At 39.0% G+C, this 21273-nt stretch overlaps 1 protein-coding gene across 5 annotated transcripts in view; it reads left to right on the top strand.

The window, feature by feature from the left end:
- Nucleotides 1-21273, top strand: part of Scaper (S-phase cyclin A associated protein in the ER) — a 379070-nt gene that overhangs the window by 290777 nt on the left and 67020 nt on the right. For all 5 annotated transcript variants that reach the window (XM_052760973.1, XM_052760997.1, XM_052760990.1 and 2 more), the window contains one exon: nucleotides 1590-1713. In XM_052760973.1, the coding sequence (XP_052616933.1) occupies nucleotides 1590-1713 (124 nt within the window). The remainder of the gene's footprint in view (nucleotides 1-1589; nucleotides 1714-21273) is intronic.

Raw genomic sequence — 21273 nt, 5'->3', positions numbered from 1 at the left:
CATTACAAGTAGTATCTCTGTTTTACAATCTCTTTACATGTCACCTTTGCCAATATATTATAATTATTTTATCATCATCAACACCTAATTTTACCTTATGGAAAAAACACTTGCAGTCTTATTCTTGTCAGCAAATAACTGTAATCCATTATATAATGATTAAGGAGTGCCCTAAGTACTTTATTATCTCATTTAGTTCTCGTGACACTCACAGGAAACTTAAATAGTATCTTGTCTTTAAGTATGTGAAATAGATGATGAAATGCTAAATTAGAAACTTCCTAAAGTCTTGAATGATAAACTGGAACTCGGCCCTAGAAGTAACTGGTTCCTGCAGCTCTGCTCTTCACTACTACACTCTACTGTAACTGACTTCCAGAAACCCATCAATTCTGTAACTGACTTCCAGAAACCCATCAATTCTGTGCTCTTAACCACTGAGCCATCTCTCCAGCCTGCTGCAGAATTTTTTTAAGACATAAATTTCTGTTTAATAGGTATGCAGCGGAGCTTGGCAATTTGCATTTCTCAAAGGTCTCAGGTAATATTGATGTTGCTGATTGACAGGTCACAGTTTAACAAATGTCCTAGAACAATGGTTCTCAGCCTGCGGGTCATGAACCCTTTGGGGCTGAATGACCCTTTCATAGGGGTCACATACCAGATATCTTGCATATCAGATATTTACATTATGATTCATAACAGTAACAAAATTACAGTTATAAAGTAGCAACAAAAATACTTTTATGGTTGGGGGTCCCCACAACATGAGGAACTGTATTAAAGGGTCACAGCATTAGGAAGGTTGAGAACTACTGTCCTAGAAGGTTGGTTGTGAAGGACTAAGCAGAAAATTCAGTCAGACAAGCCAGAATAAATAAACATTGATCACACAGGCAGTTTTAGGCCCAAACTTCAAAACACTCGGAAGAGTCCCATGTCCTCTGAGCTTATTGCTTTAAGTTTCTTTGAGCAATTAATATCATGGCTTTTCTTAAGATGCCCTAGAGAAAAATCTTTGGCTAGTTTTTCTTTGGACTGTTTGGGTCCATGACCAGTTTGAACCCTCTGGGAAAGAAGTCTTCATCTGCCCGGGACCAGATCCATGTTCATACCTCTTCAGATGGTGTAGAACTCTCTTCCCAGAAACCTGTAGGTCTCACCGCATGGGATTGAATAGCTCCAGTCTCTCTCCACTGTTTGTTCAGCTGCCTTGTCATGGACCAACTGACCTGGCAACAGGCAATCTGGCAGTCTTTTTTTCTGGGTGTTATTTAAAAACTGAGGTTCCTGGTTGATGTCTGATCTTAAGTGAAATTATCCGAAAGAATGGGAAATTCTATGCATTGTCTGCCCTGTAACTAGTGGACATTGGTAAGAACTGTTAGGTACTGTGAGCACTGCCCTTAAATCAAAAGAGCTGCCTTTTCTGTCTGACTGATGGGCCTGGGCCTAATGGGTTTGGGCTTGGGTTTGTAGAGCAACTTCCATCTCATGCCTGTTCCTTGTGTACCATTGACTTTATGTATTTTAAATTGTTGGGAGAAGAGTTGCTCAGGTTTTACGAATGGTGTTTTCCTTCCTATTAGGTCTCTCTGCAATGCAATCAATGTTTACAACCTCACCTGCAATAACTGTTCAGAAAACTGCACTGATGTTCTGTTTAGTAACAAGATTACCTTCTTAATGGATCTCCTGATACACCAATTGACGGTATGTAATATTAGTGCCTTCAGTACAAAGCTGTAAAGATTTGAGAAATAGTCCTGTGACCAAAACTAAGAATTCAGGTTATTTACTGTCCATATGGAAAGGCGGGGGGTGGGAACTGGGAGGTGAAGATGGTTAAGAACGTACAGTAGGAACTGACAGTGAAATCTCTTGAATTATTTGAACATTTTGTGTCAAAGTCTATTAAATTCTAATATTTAATGAGTAAGAGGTATGTAGCACTTGTGAAGAACAGCAATTTACAGGTTAAACTTGGCTCTGGAATCAGGTGGACCCAATGCCAAACCTCCACAGCCACAGGAATGGGTGTTATCAAGAGAAAATTGAGAGAGCTTCAGAGCCTCTCACCAGCATATGTCAAAAGGGCCAATTAAAGGGGGTCTTTTCATGGCCATTTACACTTAAAAGAAAATTTAGGAAATGCCTTTGTCAGAAAGGGCAAACCTACTTATGATGTGAACAAGCAGCCAGTTGTCACCTCAAATTTTACCTTCATTCACAGATGTTAAACGAGGTAAGCTCAGTATAATATCCAAAGGTTTAGGCCTGTCAATGCAGTCTTCAGAGCCCTGGGACCAGAAGTTTCCTGGTGAGGTTTCTGAGCCCCTGAGGTATCGGCACTGCAGGTTTACAACACAAGAGATTTCCCAGGGCCAGCTTGCTTTTACTCTCCTTGGCTCTAATTGCTCTCCTTAAGCTCCACACCTCTGCTCCCCTTCTTCCCTTCCTTCCTCGGCATTCTACGGCCTTAATTTAGGCACAAGAGCATCTACTTCATGAAATCTCAAATCTATTTTCCCAACCCCAGGTTTAAGAATGCTTTTTATGTGATCCCAGACATCACTTCTCATAGACCTGATTATACTGAATCATAATTATTTACTTATCTGTTTTCCCACCCGTCTTAAAATCCATGATGACAAGTAACTTATTACTATGTCTAATCCTACAGAGGATAGTAGATTTGGTGTAACATTGAATGAATGTATAAATAGATAGATCAATCCCCTCTGATTACTGGCCACAAATTAAAACTCATAAGGTGACTATGAAGCCTTATATACAGACATACTAGCAAGAATTAGAGAGAGCAACGTGGGACAGCTTGCAGAGATGCAGACTAGCATTGCCAGACGATAACACCAGCTATTTGCAGTGAGGCAATGTGTGTGAATCAAAGGCTGAATTGAACATGGTTTGTTTACAAAACAAGTTACTAAAATATGGGTAAGAGATTTTAGTAAAAACAATTCTTCAAGAATAGACAAAAAGACATAATTTATATTGCCTCATTTAATTTTCAGAATATTCTTAAAAGGTCTTTGTTACCTGTTCCACAAATAAAGAAACTTGAGTCCCTGAGAATCTGACTTTTAGGATACATAGATCAAAATAACAGAGTCAAGAGTCAAATCTAGGTGTAAAATGTAAATTCATGGACCACCTATACAGTATAACTGACTGACAGTTTTCAACAGGGTAAGGTGAGAACGGTCACTGTACGGGGAGACTAAGGAGGTACAGACAGCCACAAATGTAATATGAGACTCTGAACAAAAAGAGAGATAAGTGGGGAAACTGAGAGATTTAAATAAGTTTTGTAAACAGTTCATTTTATTGACTCCGTCCTAACTCCTTCCTCTCAGTACTTGTACTGTGGTTTTGTTGATGGCAGGGGGCACTGGGCTAACCGGGTCTACTATTTTTATAATGGATTTGTTGATCTAAAATTATTTTAAAGTAAGAATGATGAAAAATACTAAATCTCAATGTTCTCCCTCAGTTGTACACTATAATTGTTTGGAAGAATTCATTCTGTCAATACTGGAAGAGGAAACATTGCTCTAAATGGAACAGGGAACTGAATAAAATGGCTTTAAAGCTGTGAAAGGAGGAACAAAACATTTTACAGTAAAAAAAATCTTAATTCTTTGCTTTTTTAATTTAATTTTTATTTTATAATTTAATTTAATTTTACATATCAGCCATGGATTCCCCTGTCCTCCCCACCCCACCCTATCCCCACCCTGCCCCCAGCCCACCCCCCATTCCCATCTCCTCCAGGACAAGGACTCCCCTGGGGATTCAGCTCAGCCTGGTAGATTCAGTCCAGGCAGTTCCAGTCCCCTCCTCCCAGGCTGCACAAAAGTGTCCCAGCATAGGCCCCAGGCTCCAAACAGCCAGCTCATGCACTAAGGACAGGTCCTGGTCCCACTGCCTGGGGGCCTCCCAAACAGTTCAAGCTAATCAACTGACTCACTTATCCAGAGGGCCTGATCCAGTTGGGGGCTCCTCAGCTATTGATTCATAGTTCATGTGTTTCCACTAGTTTGGCTACTTGTCCCTGTGCTTTTTCTAATCTTGGTCTCGCTCATACAGTCCCTCCTCTTTCTTGCCAATTGGACTCCTGGAGCTCCACCTGGGTCCTGGCCGTGGATCTTTGCATCTGCTTCCCTCAGTCATTGGATGAGATTTCTAGCATGACAGTTAGGGTGTTTGGCCATCTTATCACCAGAGTAGGTCAGTTCGGGCTTTTTCTCCACCATTGCCAGTAGTCTATTGTGGGGGTATCTTTGTGGATTTCTGGGGACCTCTCTAGCACTTTGCTTCTTCCTATTCTCATGTGGTCTTCATTTATCATGGTCTCTTATTCCTTGTTCTCCCTCTCTGTTCTTGATCCAGCTGGGATCTCCTGCTCCCCTAAGCTCTCTTTCCCTCGACCCTTGCCCTTCATTACCCCCACTCGTGTCCAGGTTGTTCATGTAGATCTCATCCATTTCTCTGTCATTGGGTGATCCCTGTGTCTTTCTTGGGGTCCTGTTTTCTAGGTAGCCTCCCTGGAGTTGTGAGTAGCAGTCTAGTCATCTTTGTTTTACATCTAGTATCCTCCTATGAGTAAGTACATACCATGTTTGTCTTTCTGAGTCTGGGTTGCCTCACTCAGGATGATTTTTTCTAGATCCATAAGGGGAAAAAACTTTATTAATAAAAACAGTATGAGACAGTGAAACAAAACTATGATCCCAGCCTTCTAGGAAATCCCTGCATAGGGAGTAAGATAGATGATGTCTTAGCTTGAGCAGTTATGAGAATACTACAGATGTGTAGCTTTTATACATTGGAGAATTTTTTACTCACAGCTCTAAAAGCTTAGATAGATCTTGTGCAGATCCTCTTCTATGCTGCAGAGGCCTCATATGGCAAAGGAGCGCTCCTTAGCTGCCTTCTAGGAGGGCACTGATCCCATTCCTGAGGGCTCTGCCTGTATAAACTAACAACCTCACAAACAATTCACATGCATATATCAGCTTTGCAGATTAAAATTCATTTGAATTGGGGGAATCACAAACTTTGATCTATCATAGAGAAATGTTGAGATGACATCCTTTGCAGAGAGCTGTGGAACTATGAAGGAAGACATTCAGTAATTCTACCTGGTCCATCACTAAGGGCACTTGAACTGGCTCTTAGCTCCTCACAATAGCTATCATTTCTTCAGTGGCAGCTATCAGCCAAGGTCTGGTTATGTAGCTTGTTGCCCTCGCTTTGTAAGCCCTAGGTTCTTTAAACAGTCCCTTGTTGTGATCCCTCAGAAACACTTTTAAGTTTGCAGTAATAGATTTTGTCACATCATGTGTTTATTCTGCTCTATTCATTTTCCTCAGTTTGGATCCAGGGACATTTGTTTTGTCAAACACATTTTAGCCCTCCTTCCTTATACTGATTATTTCTGTTCCTTTTAGGCTTGTGATCTTATAGCAGTCAGTTGCCCAGTGCTGTGACTGGTTTTGTAGCAATGAAGAAAGAAAGGTGTGAGTTAGGGATGGATGCTGGTGGTGACTTTTATGTTTCTGGTAATAATTTGTGAATTTGAGTGCATTTCTGTCTTTCTTGGTAAATGGTTTTCATGTACTTATAACTGAAATATGGACCACTAAGTTGATACTACCCCTTAAATAAGGGATAAAGAGTAGTCACCAGCACATTGTTCAGATGTGATGGAAAAATGAAGAAAAGAAGCTAATTATGACCCAGTAGAATTTATAAGACATTATTGAGTACTTCAGCCTTCATGGTTCTTGATAAATCCAAATGCTTTAGAAGACATTTTTCTACCCTTCTGGCTGCTTGGAATTTGCTCTAGCACACATATATTTCATTTCAGTTACCTCTTTAGTACTGTTCTGATGACAAAGGTACAAAACTTTACACAAGTCCTTATTCTAGAAGCCCGCAGTTGAGAAGAGAGGAAATGACAAGATTTCAGAGATTCTCTGTAAGCAGTTCTGTAGCCAGAGCCAGGCAGTCCATGAGACCTACATGAGTGCCCAGCAGCTTGTTATATCTGATGAATGGAAGAGCTATTGTGTCTTGGGGCATTTTGAGAAGGTGGATTTGACTGTGCCTGGAATATGAATGAAGTTTCTGGGGTTTTTAATTCTTTAAAAATATAAATCAACATCTGTAACACTATAAAAGTACATACTTCTTACAATGTTAATGCAAAGTTGTATTTTGAGAATATGCTCTATGGAAATTTATTTGGAGCTCTGCAAAACTAGTTCATAAGACAAGTTTCTCCTAAGAATAGAAGCCAACACTGGTGTAGTATCTTCATTGAAGCACGAAAGGTTTTAAACACATTAAAATGGATTGCTTTCTTCATTCAGTAGTTAAGCATCTTCTCTTAAGTGTAGTTCACTCCAGAGCATGGAAATTTTATATGTCTCCTTAAGGAATCTAGGCAAACACATTGGAAGGTAATTAAAAAGACCAGTGGAAAAAAAGCAAGATGGCAGAATCGGAAGCCTGAGACTTCGTTCCCCAACAGAGACACTGACTTAATATATTGGCCAGTATACCTTTATGAGAAATCCAGAAACCAGTTAGGAAATTAAAATACACCATACAGCCTGACCAAAGAGTCAGACTGAAGCAAGTAAAAAGAGCTTTCACTTTACCCATGATTATAGTTTGTTAGGCCACCACAGCTCAGTGCCAAGGAAGAGCGGTTTGCCTCACTGCTTTTCCAGAACAGAGTTGAGACGTAGAGACAGAACTGCTGGCAAGCTGATTTCTGTCTTTCTGTACCCAAGTGCTTGGAAAGAACCAGCATGGCCTGATGGGAGTGAGTAGTGAATCCAAACAGCACGAGAGACAACTAGCTGTAGCACCCAGGAATCATGATGCCTTGGAGGCTGTGAGCAGAAGACACTCGACTCTCAGCTCTTCTGGCAAGGGTTAGAAAGAAGAGTGGAGCCAGTGGTTCAGTGAACTCCCTGATGGAACACATTTGTCTTCTCTTGGGGTTCTCAGTGGAAGCAAGCCTACTTTGGATGCTGTTGAGAAGCAGAGAGAGCAAGGAAACTTAGTACATTACAAGCAGAGAATGTTCAGAGATTATAACTTCCTGCTTTAAAAAGCATCTCCCTTCATCCTGACAGGATATTCACATGATTCAAAGAGCTTTATGTCCTCCCAGAGAGATTTCAGGGCTCACAGTCTCTGTGTCAGTTTATTATTCTTGAGAGTCTTTCCAGTTGGAAGCTAGTCTGGGAGAGGAGGCAGTTTGTGAAGTTCACAAAGCTCATCAAAAGTTACAAAATGCACAAAGAAACAGAAACATAGCCTAACTAAAGAACCAACTAAATCTATTAACAAGTAAGGAAACAGAAGTACATGGAGTAACAGACAAGAAAAAAAAACAGCTGTCATATAGATGCTTTATAAACTCTAGAAGACATTGCATGGGGAAATGAGAATATCAACACAGATAAAACATATTTAAAGGAACCAAGCAGATTTAGAAGTGAAGAATATAATAAATGCATGGATAATTGTAGGGTAGTGATCCCACAACAGATTCTAAGCTCCATCAAGAAAAAAAAAGAGCTACAAATTTAAATCAGGAGCTTAAATAACATTCCTTCAAAGAAGGGATATTAAAAGACAACAGGTATATGAAAAGATTATCTAAATCACTAATCCTCAAGAAAATGCACATCAAAAACATAATGATGCTGGGCGGTGGTGGCACATGCCTTTAATCCCAGCACTCAGGAGGCAGAGGCAGGCGGATCTCTGTGAGTTCGAGGCCAGCCTGGTCTACAAAGCAAGTTCCAGGAAAGGCGCAAAGCTACGCAGAGAAACCCTGTCTCGAAAAAACCAAAAACAAAACACACACACAAAAAAAAACCACAATGATGTATTACTTCACACTGTTAAGATGTCTATAATTGCCTTTTTAAACAAAAAAAGAACAGTTACTGGTAAGGATATGGCTACACTGGAAGCCCTATGCACCATTGGGAATGTAAGGTAATACAGCCACTGTGGAAAACAGTACAAATGTCCCTAATAAAATGAAGAAAAAAAATGAAACTGCCATATGATCATAGCTTTTGAGCATTTATCCAAAAGAATTAAAATTGGAATCTTGAATAAATTCTTACCTTGTCATGTTCATTGCATATTCACAAAGCCAAGAGGTAGGAATAACCCACATGCCCATCAGTAGATGAGTAGGTTTTAAAGTAATATATAACAAAGAAAAGAACGTTACTAAGCCTTAAAAAGCTACAGCATGAATGAATCCTGACATTATGGCTAGTTCTAAGTGAAATTAATACTTGTGGCCAAATACCTGATAAGCTGGGGAGGATTTATTTAGGCTTACAGGTTGAAGGGATGCAGTTTATCACAATAGGGAAGAAGGCATGGGAGCAGGAATCAAAGAATGGACAGGAAGTGAGATCAGGGCCCACCCTAAATGTTCTTTAACCTTCCAAAACTGTTCTACCAACTGATGGCCCCATGTTCAAACACAACTGCATATCCAGAATACTTCACATTCAAATCATAACACATCAAACAAAATAAAATGCTACATGATTCCAGCTATATGAAGTATCAAAAAAATCAAACTCTTAGGGGAAAACAATGAGATGTGTTTAAATAGACAGAACATCAGTCATGAGTGAGGAAAATTTCTAGATATGTTTCACAACCATGCATATATAAATTAACAGTATTGTAATAGATACTTAAAGATTTGTAAGGGGACTAATTTGTTATGCATTTTATGCCATTAGATGGAACATTGATGGTGCTACTCAGTGCTGTAAACAGTTGACTGATAGGCATTTGATGTTGAGCAGGTACAACAACTGAGAGGTACAACAGTCTGATTAGCAGGTTGATGTGGAGATGGGGTCATAGAGCTATCTACATGCAGAGTCATGAACTGAACACTAATCTCCTAAGTGCTTGTCCAAGACTTCTCCTATGAAATCAGTTGTGTCCTTACTTTATTAAATACACAAATGAAACATCAAAATTTTGTGACTTTGATTTTATATATTTAATATTGTCACTTGAGTAGGATATGGTAAAGAATCATTTAATTAAAAGAGTTAAAATTTTTGATAATTCATTGTGGTTTTAAATGCATTAAATATTTATTAGCAGTCTTATTTCTGATTCATACTCACCTGTTCTTTTGAAATATTAAGAAAGTATGCTGATAAATCATATGTATGTGTTTTCTGGAGCTGAGGGGGTTGTTAATTGAAAAGTGATGTACAAACCTTAAATAACTGATATGATACTGTTGAACCAAAGAAGTTGTTGGGCTTTTCAGGTGACAGGAAAGTCCTGGATTCAAACAAAGGAAACATAAGTGCAGTCTTAGAACAGGGGATTGTTTTTCACTTAACCATGTGCAGACCCATCCAGGTGCCTGTTGGATTTTCATTTTAGCACAAGGCCTGGAGCTCTCTGGTCACCACATTGTTTTCTTTATCCTGAACAACCAGAGCAAGGGCTCCATAGTTAATTACAGGGGAGCAGAAATACCAGTGCTGAAGGGAACTGTACTCTTCCTGATGCTGCCGGCTGCATCTTGTTTCCTTCTTTCTTCACCGTGTGGCACTTGCTTGGACAGTCTCATATAGCTTGCCTTTTCCTTCCTCAAAAATACAAGCCTGGTTTATGTTCACCAAGCTGTGTGTCTTATTGAAGAGAATGACAGAAGTAGAAAGAAGACTGTCACAGGGCAATGATGTCAAAAGATAGATGGGAGATTGTGAGGTAGGAGGCTCACCAGAGTTCCATAACCTGTTGTAACCTAGTGTAAGTGGGATACAGATTCATCTTTAACATGCTGAAGGAAGAAAATCATCATCCTTACTTTATATATCTGCAAAGATATGCTTAAGAACTAAATGCAAGGGCTGGTAAGAAGGCACCATAGGTAAAGGTTCTTGGTGTGAAACCTGATCCCTGAATTCAATCCCTGGAGCCTATATGGTGAAAGAAGGAGACCTCCACACGCATGCTGTGCTATGTGCGACCTACCCAATACACATACATACATACATACATACATACATACATACATACACACTCACATACATACGTACACCCATACATACACACACACGATTGTAATAACTTAAAATAAATGTAAAAGTGAAATTTTATGAATTTATACATTATATTTATGTGTATTTAATACTTTCATATTTAAAATATCCATCACAAGATTCATTGCCAGCAAACTTGTACTACGCTTGTGTTGTAGCTCACTGATAGTGAGGCCCCAGATTCAATCACCACAGCACATACACACACACACACACAACTAGACAAGAAAATGCTTCAGGAAAGAAGGAAGATCAATAAAAATGGAAATTCTATGTACTTAAATTTTTAAAACATGACTTAAAGCAAAAATTTCAGCATTGTCTTATAGGGTTATATAACACTTGTCATTTGTGCTGCATATGATAGTGTGCATATTATCCTACATAGTATAAATATTCAGGAACCAAAAGTAAACCTATGAAGTTGCAGTCTTTCTACATTTTATTTCTATGTGTATGGGTGCTTTACCTGAATGTATGTCTGTGTGCTGCATATATGCAGTGCCCTCAGAGGCCAACAGAGGGCATTGAATCCCTTGGGACTGAAGTTACAGATGGTTGTGGGCCACTATGTGGGTTCTGGGAATTGAACCCAGGTCCTCTGGAAGAGCAGCTTAACATCTCTCCAGGCCATTTTTCTCCATTTTACACAAAGTTTCACAGTATCAATTTAGAATGTATAGTGAAAGTTAAGATTGTATATAGTAATACCTTTAGAGCAACCACAAGCAAAATAACTCAGAACTCAGTAGATAAACTGAAATTAGCTTACACCCAAACACACCCAAAACTTAACAGAGGGAACTAGAGAATGAAACAGGAGAAAAGCAAAACAGTAATGAAACAATGGTCCTAATGTAACAATAACTATATAAAGAATGTTTACCCTTGTTAGGATGCAAAAACCAGTGAAACCGATAAAAAGAAGGACCCAGCTATTATCTACATGAGATATATTTGAAATATAAAGAAATATAATTTAGAGCTGGGCATGGTGATGTATGTCTTTAATCCTAGCACTCGGGAGGCAGAGGCAGGTGGATCTCTGTGAGTTTGAGGCCAACTATAGGACAATCTGATCAAGGTAGTTCTTCATTTGAGGTTCCCTCTTCTCAGGTGATTCTAGGCTATGTCAAGTTGATGATAAAAACTAACTAGAACACAGTCAGAAAAACAGGCAGTCCCAGTACCCAGATGGGAAATAGGTAATGTTGGGGTATCTTCTGGTAGGATGTTGCTGGTCTTGCTTTAAGCAGCAAACTACAGCTCAACGTAAGAGGCTGTCACCAGTGTCAGGATAGTTCAGTTGACCCCTAGCTAGCATAGCTGGGATTAGAAGGCTTGGTAGCCACTATCCAGAAGGAAAAACTAGGAAAGAAAGCTGAAATAAAAACCAAGAATCTAAGAAAATTAAGAGTTGTACAGAGGTCCACATGTATACATGTTTAGGAAGTGCAGTGGTGAGAAAACATAGAAGTCTAAGAGGAAGACCAGAATAAACAGTGAAGACAGGTCTGAGTAAGTCAGATGGGATGGAGAAGAGAGTAATACAGGTGAGTCTGGTGTGGAGGCTGAGTGGAAATGAGAAGAGTGAGTACAGGCAACGCTGCTCAGGCCTTCCCTAGCACCTGTAATAATGCAGCCTCTGCCTGCCCTCCTGATTCTTCCAGCCCAGCATCATGGTGTTCGTGTGGAGATGTAGCAGGACACAAAGCAATCGACCTTGTCTTTCTAGTAAATGAAAGATAAATAGTAAGAGCAGACACTAAAGTGGTCATGCACACAGCTAAGTTCCTGTTTCTCTGCCCTTCCTGATCCTCTTGGGGTTTTATGAGATGTGAGAATGGGCTAACTTCATTCTCTATGGTCAGCCTCTACTCTTGTCCAACTCATCCTCACCTGTGAAAGCAGCACTCTTTTAGAGGGAGAGTCAGAAACATGGGTCTCATTACACCTCTGACTTCAGTGATTCAGAGTCTTAACCACAGCCATGCTCTAGCATTCCTGTTCCTTGAAAGACAACTTGCTTTCTCTTAAACCTTGGCAGTAAAGTTTAACAGATCCCTGTATTTAAAACAAAAAACAAAGCATGCTTTAAGTTTGGAAGATTCTTAAAAATGTCACTTACCTAGCTACATTCTAGCAATCCCACTCCTAGCTATTTATCCAAGAAAAGCTAAAACATTTCTCCACAAAGACTTATTCAAGAGTGATCTTAGCAGTCTTAGCCATAAATAGCTAAATATGCTAAACAATATACATATCTATCAACAAGTAAATTTATAAACAGATTAGGAAATATCTGTGCACTTAGCAATAAAAAGAAATGAAGTATTGATATACACAAACACATGGATGAATTATTATGAATTACTGAAAACATTGAGTTTAGAAAGCCATATCCAAAGGCCTACCTACTGGAGAACCATTCTAGATCTAGAACAATTTCGTTACCTGCAAACTCCCCCTTTGAAGTCTGTGTCACCTTTTCTCCCTGGCCCTTGGCAATCACTGATCTGTTCTGTGTCTTACAGATACACATTTTCATAAATGAAGAAACGGGAACCACACAGATTCTCCCCTTTTCCAGGATTCATCAGTAGTGATCAAGTTAGATAGTTACTAGTGAAGGTTACATCATGTCCTTGGTGGCAAACCCAGTCTCTGTCTTGTGAAGACAACTTAAGAAGTGATATGCTGTACCTGTGCACTAATGTGGATTCCTATCTTCACCAACACTAACAAGGCACCTTCACCACTATCAATAAAGGCCAGTGAAAAACCTGGGCTTTCACCCTCATCTGACAGTAATGAGATGGCATTTCTTGCCCCACTCCCAGCATGCCAGAAAGATACTTTCTAAAATACAAGATTTAAAGAGGACCCATAACCTTATAACATAATATACCCCAAATTTCCAAGGTACAATGAAAATAAAATCATTCAATATACCAAGAACTAGAAAAATCTCAACCAATAAAGACAATTGGTAGATGCTACAGTTTTCACATAAAGATTTTAAGTCTGACACCATAAAAATAAAAATACTTCCTGTGTACATGCAAATAAAAATGATTTTAGCAAAGAAATACAAAATGGAGAAGAATTAAAAGGAAACACAACTAAAACTAACAGTGAACAAAATATTTAAAGTCAGTGTATAGGCTTAACAACAGAATGTAGAGAATGAAAATGTGAATTTGAAAACAGAACAGTCTAATAGTGTTCAATCTGAAGAGCAGAGAAAATATACCTTAAATAAATGAATCATGTCTCAGAGACTTATAGGGCTGTAACAAAAGATCTAACATTTATGTCATCAGACACAGAGAGCAGAAAAAAAGAAAAGACTGGAAAACACACTTCAATAAAAACAGAGACTGTCCCAAATTACCAAAAGATATAAATGTATAGATTCCATAAACTGAGCAAACCATACCTAGAGTGAACAAAGAATAAAGTGAGGAGTATAAACCCTCACATCAGTAATTATATTAAATGTGAGTGGTCTGACTTTTTGTCCTAAAATTAGAGCAGCTAAAATACCCTTTAATGAGAAATGATTAAGCTTTGGTACATCCATCGTGTGGTATACTATTCAGTAAACACTAGGGAGCGACTCATATGCACAGCCTCTTGGCATCTTGTTGAATCAAAGGCCAATCTCAAAAGGTCACATAATGAATTGTTCTATTTACATAACACTATCAAAAAGAACAAAATTTTATATAAACACGAAAGTAGGTTAGTTGCTAGATGAAAGTGAAAAGAAAGCATATGTTATTCATTATAAAGTGGTGTGTTTATGATGCAGAGATAATTCTGTATTTCATTATGGTCATAGCTATACCAATTCTTAGATTTTATATTGTACTATATAAACTAACCATTGGGGAGAAGCAAGATGAAATGTAGCTCCAGAGTAAAGAATTTACATAACATTTATGAGGCCCATAGCAATGCAATATAAAATAAAGAATAAAGAGATAAATTCATGCAGGCTAAGCCAACTAGAACTCATCTATCTCCTTGCTTCTTAACACATTGTTCTTTCAGTCTCTTGCTTTACTGTTCTTCATTGTTTTAGGAGTTGAGTTGTCTTGAGGCCTCTGATAGGCTATGCTAGCATAGAGGCCAGCATTCCATATAGCATACATATATGTTTTCCTCATTGTACCTCATTTCTCTCCTCACCCTTCGGTTACATCAAATGAAGTTTAGTGTTGTGCAGTTTTTACTATGACATTAGCCTTTCGCCATTTATTAGGCTGTTGTAGGTAGTCCTTTAGATGTTAGCTAGGAATTAAGTTATTTGTTTCTTAAAAATTGATCATGAGAGATGCTTCCTGAGAAGTACCTCATACCCTTTGAAAAGTAATATAACTAAAATTCTGAATTCAAAACTACCTAGGTTCAAATTCCAACTCCGTGATTAGCTAACTTTTAAGTCTTAAATTACTTCTCCTTTCTAAAACATTTAATATGACAATAGATGATAGTACTAGTTAGATTGTTGTTCTTAAAAGACTTTTATTAAGCACTGGTAATCTACAAGAAAGTCTATTCTAGGAACTAAGTGGTGAGCCATGATGGAAATACATTTGTCCTAATCTTCATAAAGCTTATATTTTCCAAGTAAGAAAAAAATGACCATGCAATTAAGCTTATGTGATATATGCTCTAGAGAAGGAATGTGAGATCCCAGAAGAGCACAAACAGAGTCTGAGCCAATCAGGAGCATCACAAAGGCTTCTCTGCAGAAACACTGTTCAAAATGAGTCTTGAAGGGTGAGTGTTAGAGGGACAAAACTGCAAAGGTGGAAGCTGGTCAGGGCACTGGGAGCAGCTGCTGTGCATCTAACAGTTCGGTGCATCAAAGAAGGGTATTGAGGCTCAGTACTCATGCACAGGACGTGAGTAAGGAGCCAATTGAGGCAGTCAGAGTCCAGTCTGCTCTACTTCCCATATATCCCACTTGCCTCAAATAGAGCACACTGGACTCTGTAGACTAAGTTAAGGATTTTGGGCTTTAATCCTAGATATTATAGTAAGATGCTACTGAAAATGTTGTGACATCACTTACTTGTACTGAAGTGAATTAAAAGGTTCAAAGAGACCCACTAGAAGACTATTCCAGTAGTCTGAGAGAAGGGAAATGGTCGCTTTGTCTATGAGAGTGGGTAGTGTGTGCAAAAGAAGGGGTCAAAAAATACCTAGCTTCCCACCCAAAAAAAAAAAAAAAATCAGCACTAACTCAAATTCGTAGTTTTAGTAATAGGTGAATTTGTTTAAGTAGACTAATGATTGGAAATTGCTCAAAAAGACTTATGTGCTGGAAATTGCTCCTACTTATGATGATATTAACAGTTGATACTAATTAGGAACCACTCATCATTTTAAGTAATGATGTTTGTTTTGACTTACTAAACAAATAATATTATTAAGAGAAAAATTTTAGGATGTGTAGTTGATAAAAAATTTTTAAATGGATATGTAGGAATAGAGGGATGGGGCTCAGGTTTCTGGATTTTTGCACCTGGAAAAATGGTAGTGCTGTTTTTGAAGAGCTGTAGGCAATGAAGAGCTGCAGAGAGAGGGAGAATTAGTCTTCCTCAGAGATGTGCCCCAAGTTTGTTATCTAGTACCAAGTGGTCAGCCCTAAAACCATACACATACAAGCAACACTTAGAGACTCAGCAGGTTATATTCATATTTTTATTCATTTATGTAGATAAAGATGTGTAATGATAATTAAAGGAAATGGAACATGATTTGAGAGAAGGGAATGAGAAGGATTGGAGGGAGGAGAGGGAAGCAGAAAGTATATAACTATATTGCAATTAAAAATAAAATAAATGAGTTAAGTAAACTTAGAACAATGGAAGCAAACCTGGTTGTTGCTGGGAGAGCCTTTTGTAGTCAAAATTTTTTTCTGTTTACAAGATCTTCAATGACTGAGCAGAAGGGCTATTATTTGCTGTAAAATGCTAAATAATTAACTTAGGAAATTCTTGTTTACATGCTAGGAAGCCAGGTGTTTCATAGTCACAGATATTCACCATGTATGGTGGCACACAAATACTACTCTCTTTTATACTGCCGACCATATATTAGCCCCAGTGGCTCCTGTTTTACAAAATGGCAACATTGTAAAGTTGCAGATCTAAAAAAAGTAATAAACTTTATTTTGGCCAAATATACTCCAGTGTGGTTTTGGTAGCTGTATGGATTCAGAACCTTAGGGCTTACCTCTTGTGTTTATAGGAATCCAGTTATGAGAGGCATAGAAGGCAGGCATAGCAAATGGGTGTGCAAGTGAGATGGGTAAGCAGCCTTAGCACAGGAAACCAAGATACCTTAACAGTCACAGTAGACTGGTATTGTTTTAATTAAAAAAATTATTCATTTTACATACCAACCACAGATCTCTCTCTCATCCCTCCTCCCGCTCCCACCCCTGCCCCCCGCACCTCCCTCCCCCCGCCAAACCAGCCCCCATCCCCTCCTCCAAAGGGTAAGTCCTTCAATGGGGGGACAGCAAAGCCTGGTACATTCAGTTGATGCAAGACCAACCCCCACACACACATCAAGGATGAGCACGGTGTCTGACCATAGGTAATGGGATCCAGAAAGCCAGCTCATGCACCAGGGATAGATCCTGATCACACTGCCAGGGGCCCCTCAAACAGACCCAGCTACACAACTGTCTCCTATATGCAGAGGGTCTAGTCTGGTCCCTTGCAGGTTCCACAACTGTCAGTCTAAAGTTTGTGAGTTCCTATGGCTTGGTTCAATTATCTCTGTATATTTCCCCCTCATGATCTTGACCCCCCCTTGTGCATATAATCCCTCTTCCCTCTCTTTGACTAGACTCCTGGATCTCTGCATCTGCTTCCATCAGTTACTGAATGAAGGCTCTATGATGACAGTTAGGGTATTCACCAATCTGATAACTGGGGTATACCAGTTCAGGCACCCTCTCCACTATTGCTAGTAGTCTAAAGTGGGGTCGTCCTTGTGGATTCCTGGGAATTTCCCTAGCACCCGGTTTCTCCCTTACCCCATAATGTCTCCCTCTATCAAGATATCTCTTTCATAACTTTCCCACTCCTCCCCTCCCCCAGCTCAACCGTCCTGTTCCCTCATGTTCTCATCCCTTATCCCCTCCCTTCTATTGCCCCCCTTCATCTCCAGTTTATTCATAGAGAGCTCATCTGTTTCCCCTTCCCACGGTGATCCATGCATCGCTCTTACGGTTCTCCTTGTTTCCTAGCTTCTCTGGAGCTATGGGTTGTAGCTGATTATCCTTTGCTTTACATCTAGTATCCACTTATGAATGAGTACATACCATGTTTGTCTTTCTGAGTCTGGGTTACCTCACTCAAGATGATATTTTCTAGTTCCATCCATTTGCCTGCAAATTTCATGATGTCATTGTTTTTTACAGCTGAGTAATACTCCATTGTATGTATGTACCACATTTTCTTTATCCATTCTTCGGTGGAGAGGCATATAGATTGTTTCCAGGTTCTGGCTATTACAAATAATGCTGCTATGAACATAGTTGAGCATGTGTCCTTGTGATATGATTGAGCATCCCTTGGGTATATGCCCAAGAGTGGTATCCTTGCGTCCTGAGGTATATTGATTCCCAATTTTCTGAGAAGTCACCATACTGTTTTCCAAAGTGGCTGTACAAGTTTGTACTCACTCCAACAGTGGGGGAGTATTCCCCTTGTTCCACATCCTTTCCAACATAAGCTGTTATCAGTGTTTTTGATCTTAGCCATTCTGACAGGTGTGAGATGGTATCTCAGAGTCGTTTTGATTTGCATTTTCCTGATGACTAAGGATGTTGAGCAATTCCTTAAATGTCTTTCGGCCATTGGGATTCTTCTGTTGAGAATTCTCTGTTTAGCCCATTTTTTAATTGGATTGTTTGGTATTTTACTGTCTTGTTTCTTGAGTTCTTTATATATTTTGGAGATCAGCCCTCTATTAGATGTGGGGTTGGTGAAGATCTTTTCCCATTTCTGTAGGCTGTCATTTTGTCTTATTTACTATGTCCTTTGCCTTACAGAAGCTTTTCAGTTTCAGGAGGTCTCATTTATTAATTGTTGCTTTCAGTGTCTGTGTTATTGGTATTATATTTAGGAAGTAGTCTCCTGTGTCAGTGAATTCTAGGCTACTTCCTACTTTCTCATCTGTCAAGTTCAGTGTAGCTGGATTTATGTTGAGGTCTTTGATCCACTTGGATTTGAGTTTTGTGCACGGTGAGGGATTTGAGTTTTGTGCATGGTGATAGATATGGATCTATTTGCAGTCTTCTACATGTTAACATCCAGTTATGCTAGCACCATTTGTTGAAGATGCTTTCTTTTTTCCATTGTACAGTTTTGGCTTATCAAAAATCAGGTGTTCATAGGTATGTGGATTAATGTCAGATTCCATTGGTCCACATGTCGGTTTTTATGCCAGTACCAAGCTGTTTTTATTACTATAGCATAGACTGGTATTTAAGTTGAATCAATGTGTCCAGAGTATTATGATTCCCGGGGTAGAGGTTGGACAAAAAGCTCATGTTGTGTGAGATAGTTAAATAGTATTGAGAACAAGATGTCATCCCACTCTAGAATAAAATTCTCAGGATGATGAAGGGATTACAAACTCTTATGTAAGAAACATGGTGAAACTGAGGCAATGTTAAGGAGACCTGTTTTGAATTCTGAATAGTTCTCAAAGGAAACCTTGTACTGGTTATCACAAGTGAGGGGAGAGACCAATGACATCCAGGCCATCAGGGCATTGTCTTGTACATCATGGAGCACTAGAATTGTCTGAAGTGGGGTTGGCTGTCTCCAGTGAGTAGCTAGTGAGCACTCTGTGGCTGGACTAGCAGACTGATGGGAACAAATCTGTTATTTGGGAGGAGAAGCTGCAGAAACTGCATGGCTCCCCGAGACTTGCTTTCCCCGGTTCTTCTTAAGGTAGGGTTTAAGAGTCCACACAAGCACTTATTATAGTCCTGATTAGTTTCTAGATCCTTGAGAAAGTTTCTCCTTTGGACCTTCCTTGGTTTCCCAAAAATAAAATTGAGAAGTTTTTATTTTATGGGTTTTTTCTATACCTAAATTTTTGTGAAATTCCAACAGACTTTAAAATCAAATAATATTGAGAGGAAGAGGATACTTTGCAATAAGAATATGTATATGGAAGTTCTACCAGAGAACTTTTAGAACTGATAAACACTTTTAAGGAGCTGGATACAAAATCAGCAGCCAATAGTTTCTATCTGACAGCAATAAACACACTCAGAACAAAATCAGGAAAACAACCTATGCACAGTAGCTTTAAAAACACTTCGTACTCAACCTAACCAAGGAAGTCAAAGACCTACAATATGAACATTTTAAAATGCTGAAGAAATTGAAGGTGAAAGTAGATGGAAAGACTTCCCATACTCTTGAATCAGCAAAATTAATATTGTGAAACACCTGTATTAACAAAAAGCCATCTATAAATCCAGAGTGACCCTCCATCAAAATTCCAATAACTTTCTTCCAGAAATAGAAAAACAATCCTGAAGTTCATATGAAAGCACAGAAGACCCCCAAACAGCTAAGCAATCCTGAGCAAAAAGAACAATGCTGGAGGTATCCTCTGCTTGATTTTAAGGTTTTCTACAGAGCTGTAGTAACCAAAAGAAATGGTACTGGCATAAAAACAGACACAGTAGAACAGGGAAATGGATCAGCAGGAAAGAGTGCTTGCCATCCAGCCCAATGACTTCAGTTCTGTCCTAGAATCCATATGAAAAGCCAGATGTTGTTGTGAGCCTCTGTAATATCTGTACTTCTGCCAAGAGATAGGAGGAAGGGATAAGAGAATCAGATGGAAGCTAGTCTTGAGATACACTGGCCATTGCCAAAAGAAGGGAGACTCTGCCACAAACAAGGTAGAAGATGAGAACCAACTCCTGAAAGTTGTCTTCTGATCTCTACACACGTGCCAGGGCATACACACTCCTACATTCACACACACATGCACATTCATACACAATAAATAAAAATTGTTTTAATTTTTAAAAGCCGCATAAATCATTGGAATAAAAAACAAGTTATAAACTCATACTGCTACAACACCCTGATTTGGGACAGATGCCAAAACACATTGGACAAAAGCCTCTTCTACAAATGGTAGTGGGAAAATGGAGTGTCTACATGGAGAGGAATTGAACTAGAGCTCTGTCTCTTCTCCTGCATAAGAATTAGCTGAGAATTGACCAAAAACTTCAAATGTAAGACCTGAAACTCTGAAACTATTAGGGAAACACTAAAAGAAGAATAAGAAAGGACTTCCTGCAAGGGATTCCAGAGGCTCAGATGTAAAACCCAAAATTGACAAATGGGATTACATGAAATATAAAAGTTTCTGCACAGTTCAGGAAACAGTCTGTATAAAGATTTAAAAAAAAAAAAAGACTCTACAGAAAGGGAGAAAAAAATGTCAGTTCTACCTCTGTTATATAAAGAATTCCCCCCAAAAAATTTTCAATCAATAATGAGCTAATAAAACAGATAGCTCTCAAAAGATGACACAAAAATGGCAATAAACATGAAAAAATGTTTAAGAATCTTAGCCAAGAGGGAAAGTCAATTTAAAGCTACTCTGAGATTGCATTCAGAATGACTGCCATTATGAAAACAAGTGACAGGTACATTCAAAGATGGGATGGGCCGTCCGTGTACGCTGTTAGTGGAAATGTGAGGTTATTCAGCCATTGTGCAGATCAGAATAGAAACTGGAAATAGAATGTCCAAGTGAGTGAGTACTGCTCCTGGGTGTGTACCCAAAGGACGCTGAAGTCGTCATAGCACAGACAAAGATGCACATCTGTACTATTAGAGCACTGTTCACTGCAGCCAAAAAATTATGGAACCAATTAAGTGTTCACTACTGAGTAGCTAAACTGGTATATTTATGCAATGGTGTTTTACTTATTTGTAAAGCAGAATGAAATTATTCCATTTAAAGGAAAATGGATATAATTAAAGATAATCATATTAGCCGGGTGGTGGTGGCAGCGCATGCCTTTAGTCCCAGCACATGGGAGGCAGAG

Source organism: Peromyscus californicus, unplaced genomic scaffold (assembly GCF_007827085.1).
Source record: "Peromyscus californicus insignis strain IS unplaced genomic scaffold, ASM782708v3 Scaffold_11__1_contigs__length_118956290, whole genome shotgun sequence".
NCBI classification, from domain to species: domain Eukaryota; kingdom Metazoa; phylum Chordata; class Mammalia; order Rodentia; family Cricetidae; genus Peromyscus; species Peromyscus californicus.
This window is presented reverse-complemented; position numbering and strand designations above follow the sequence as displayed.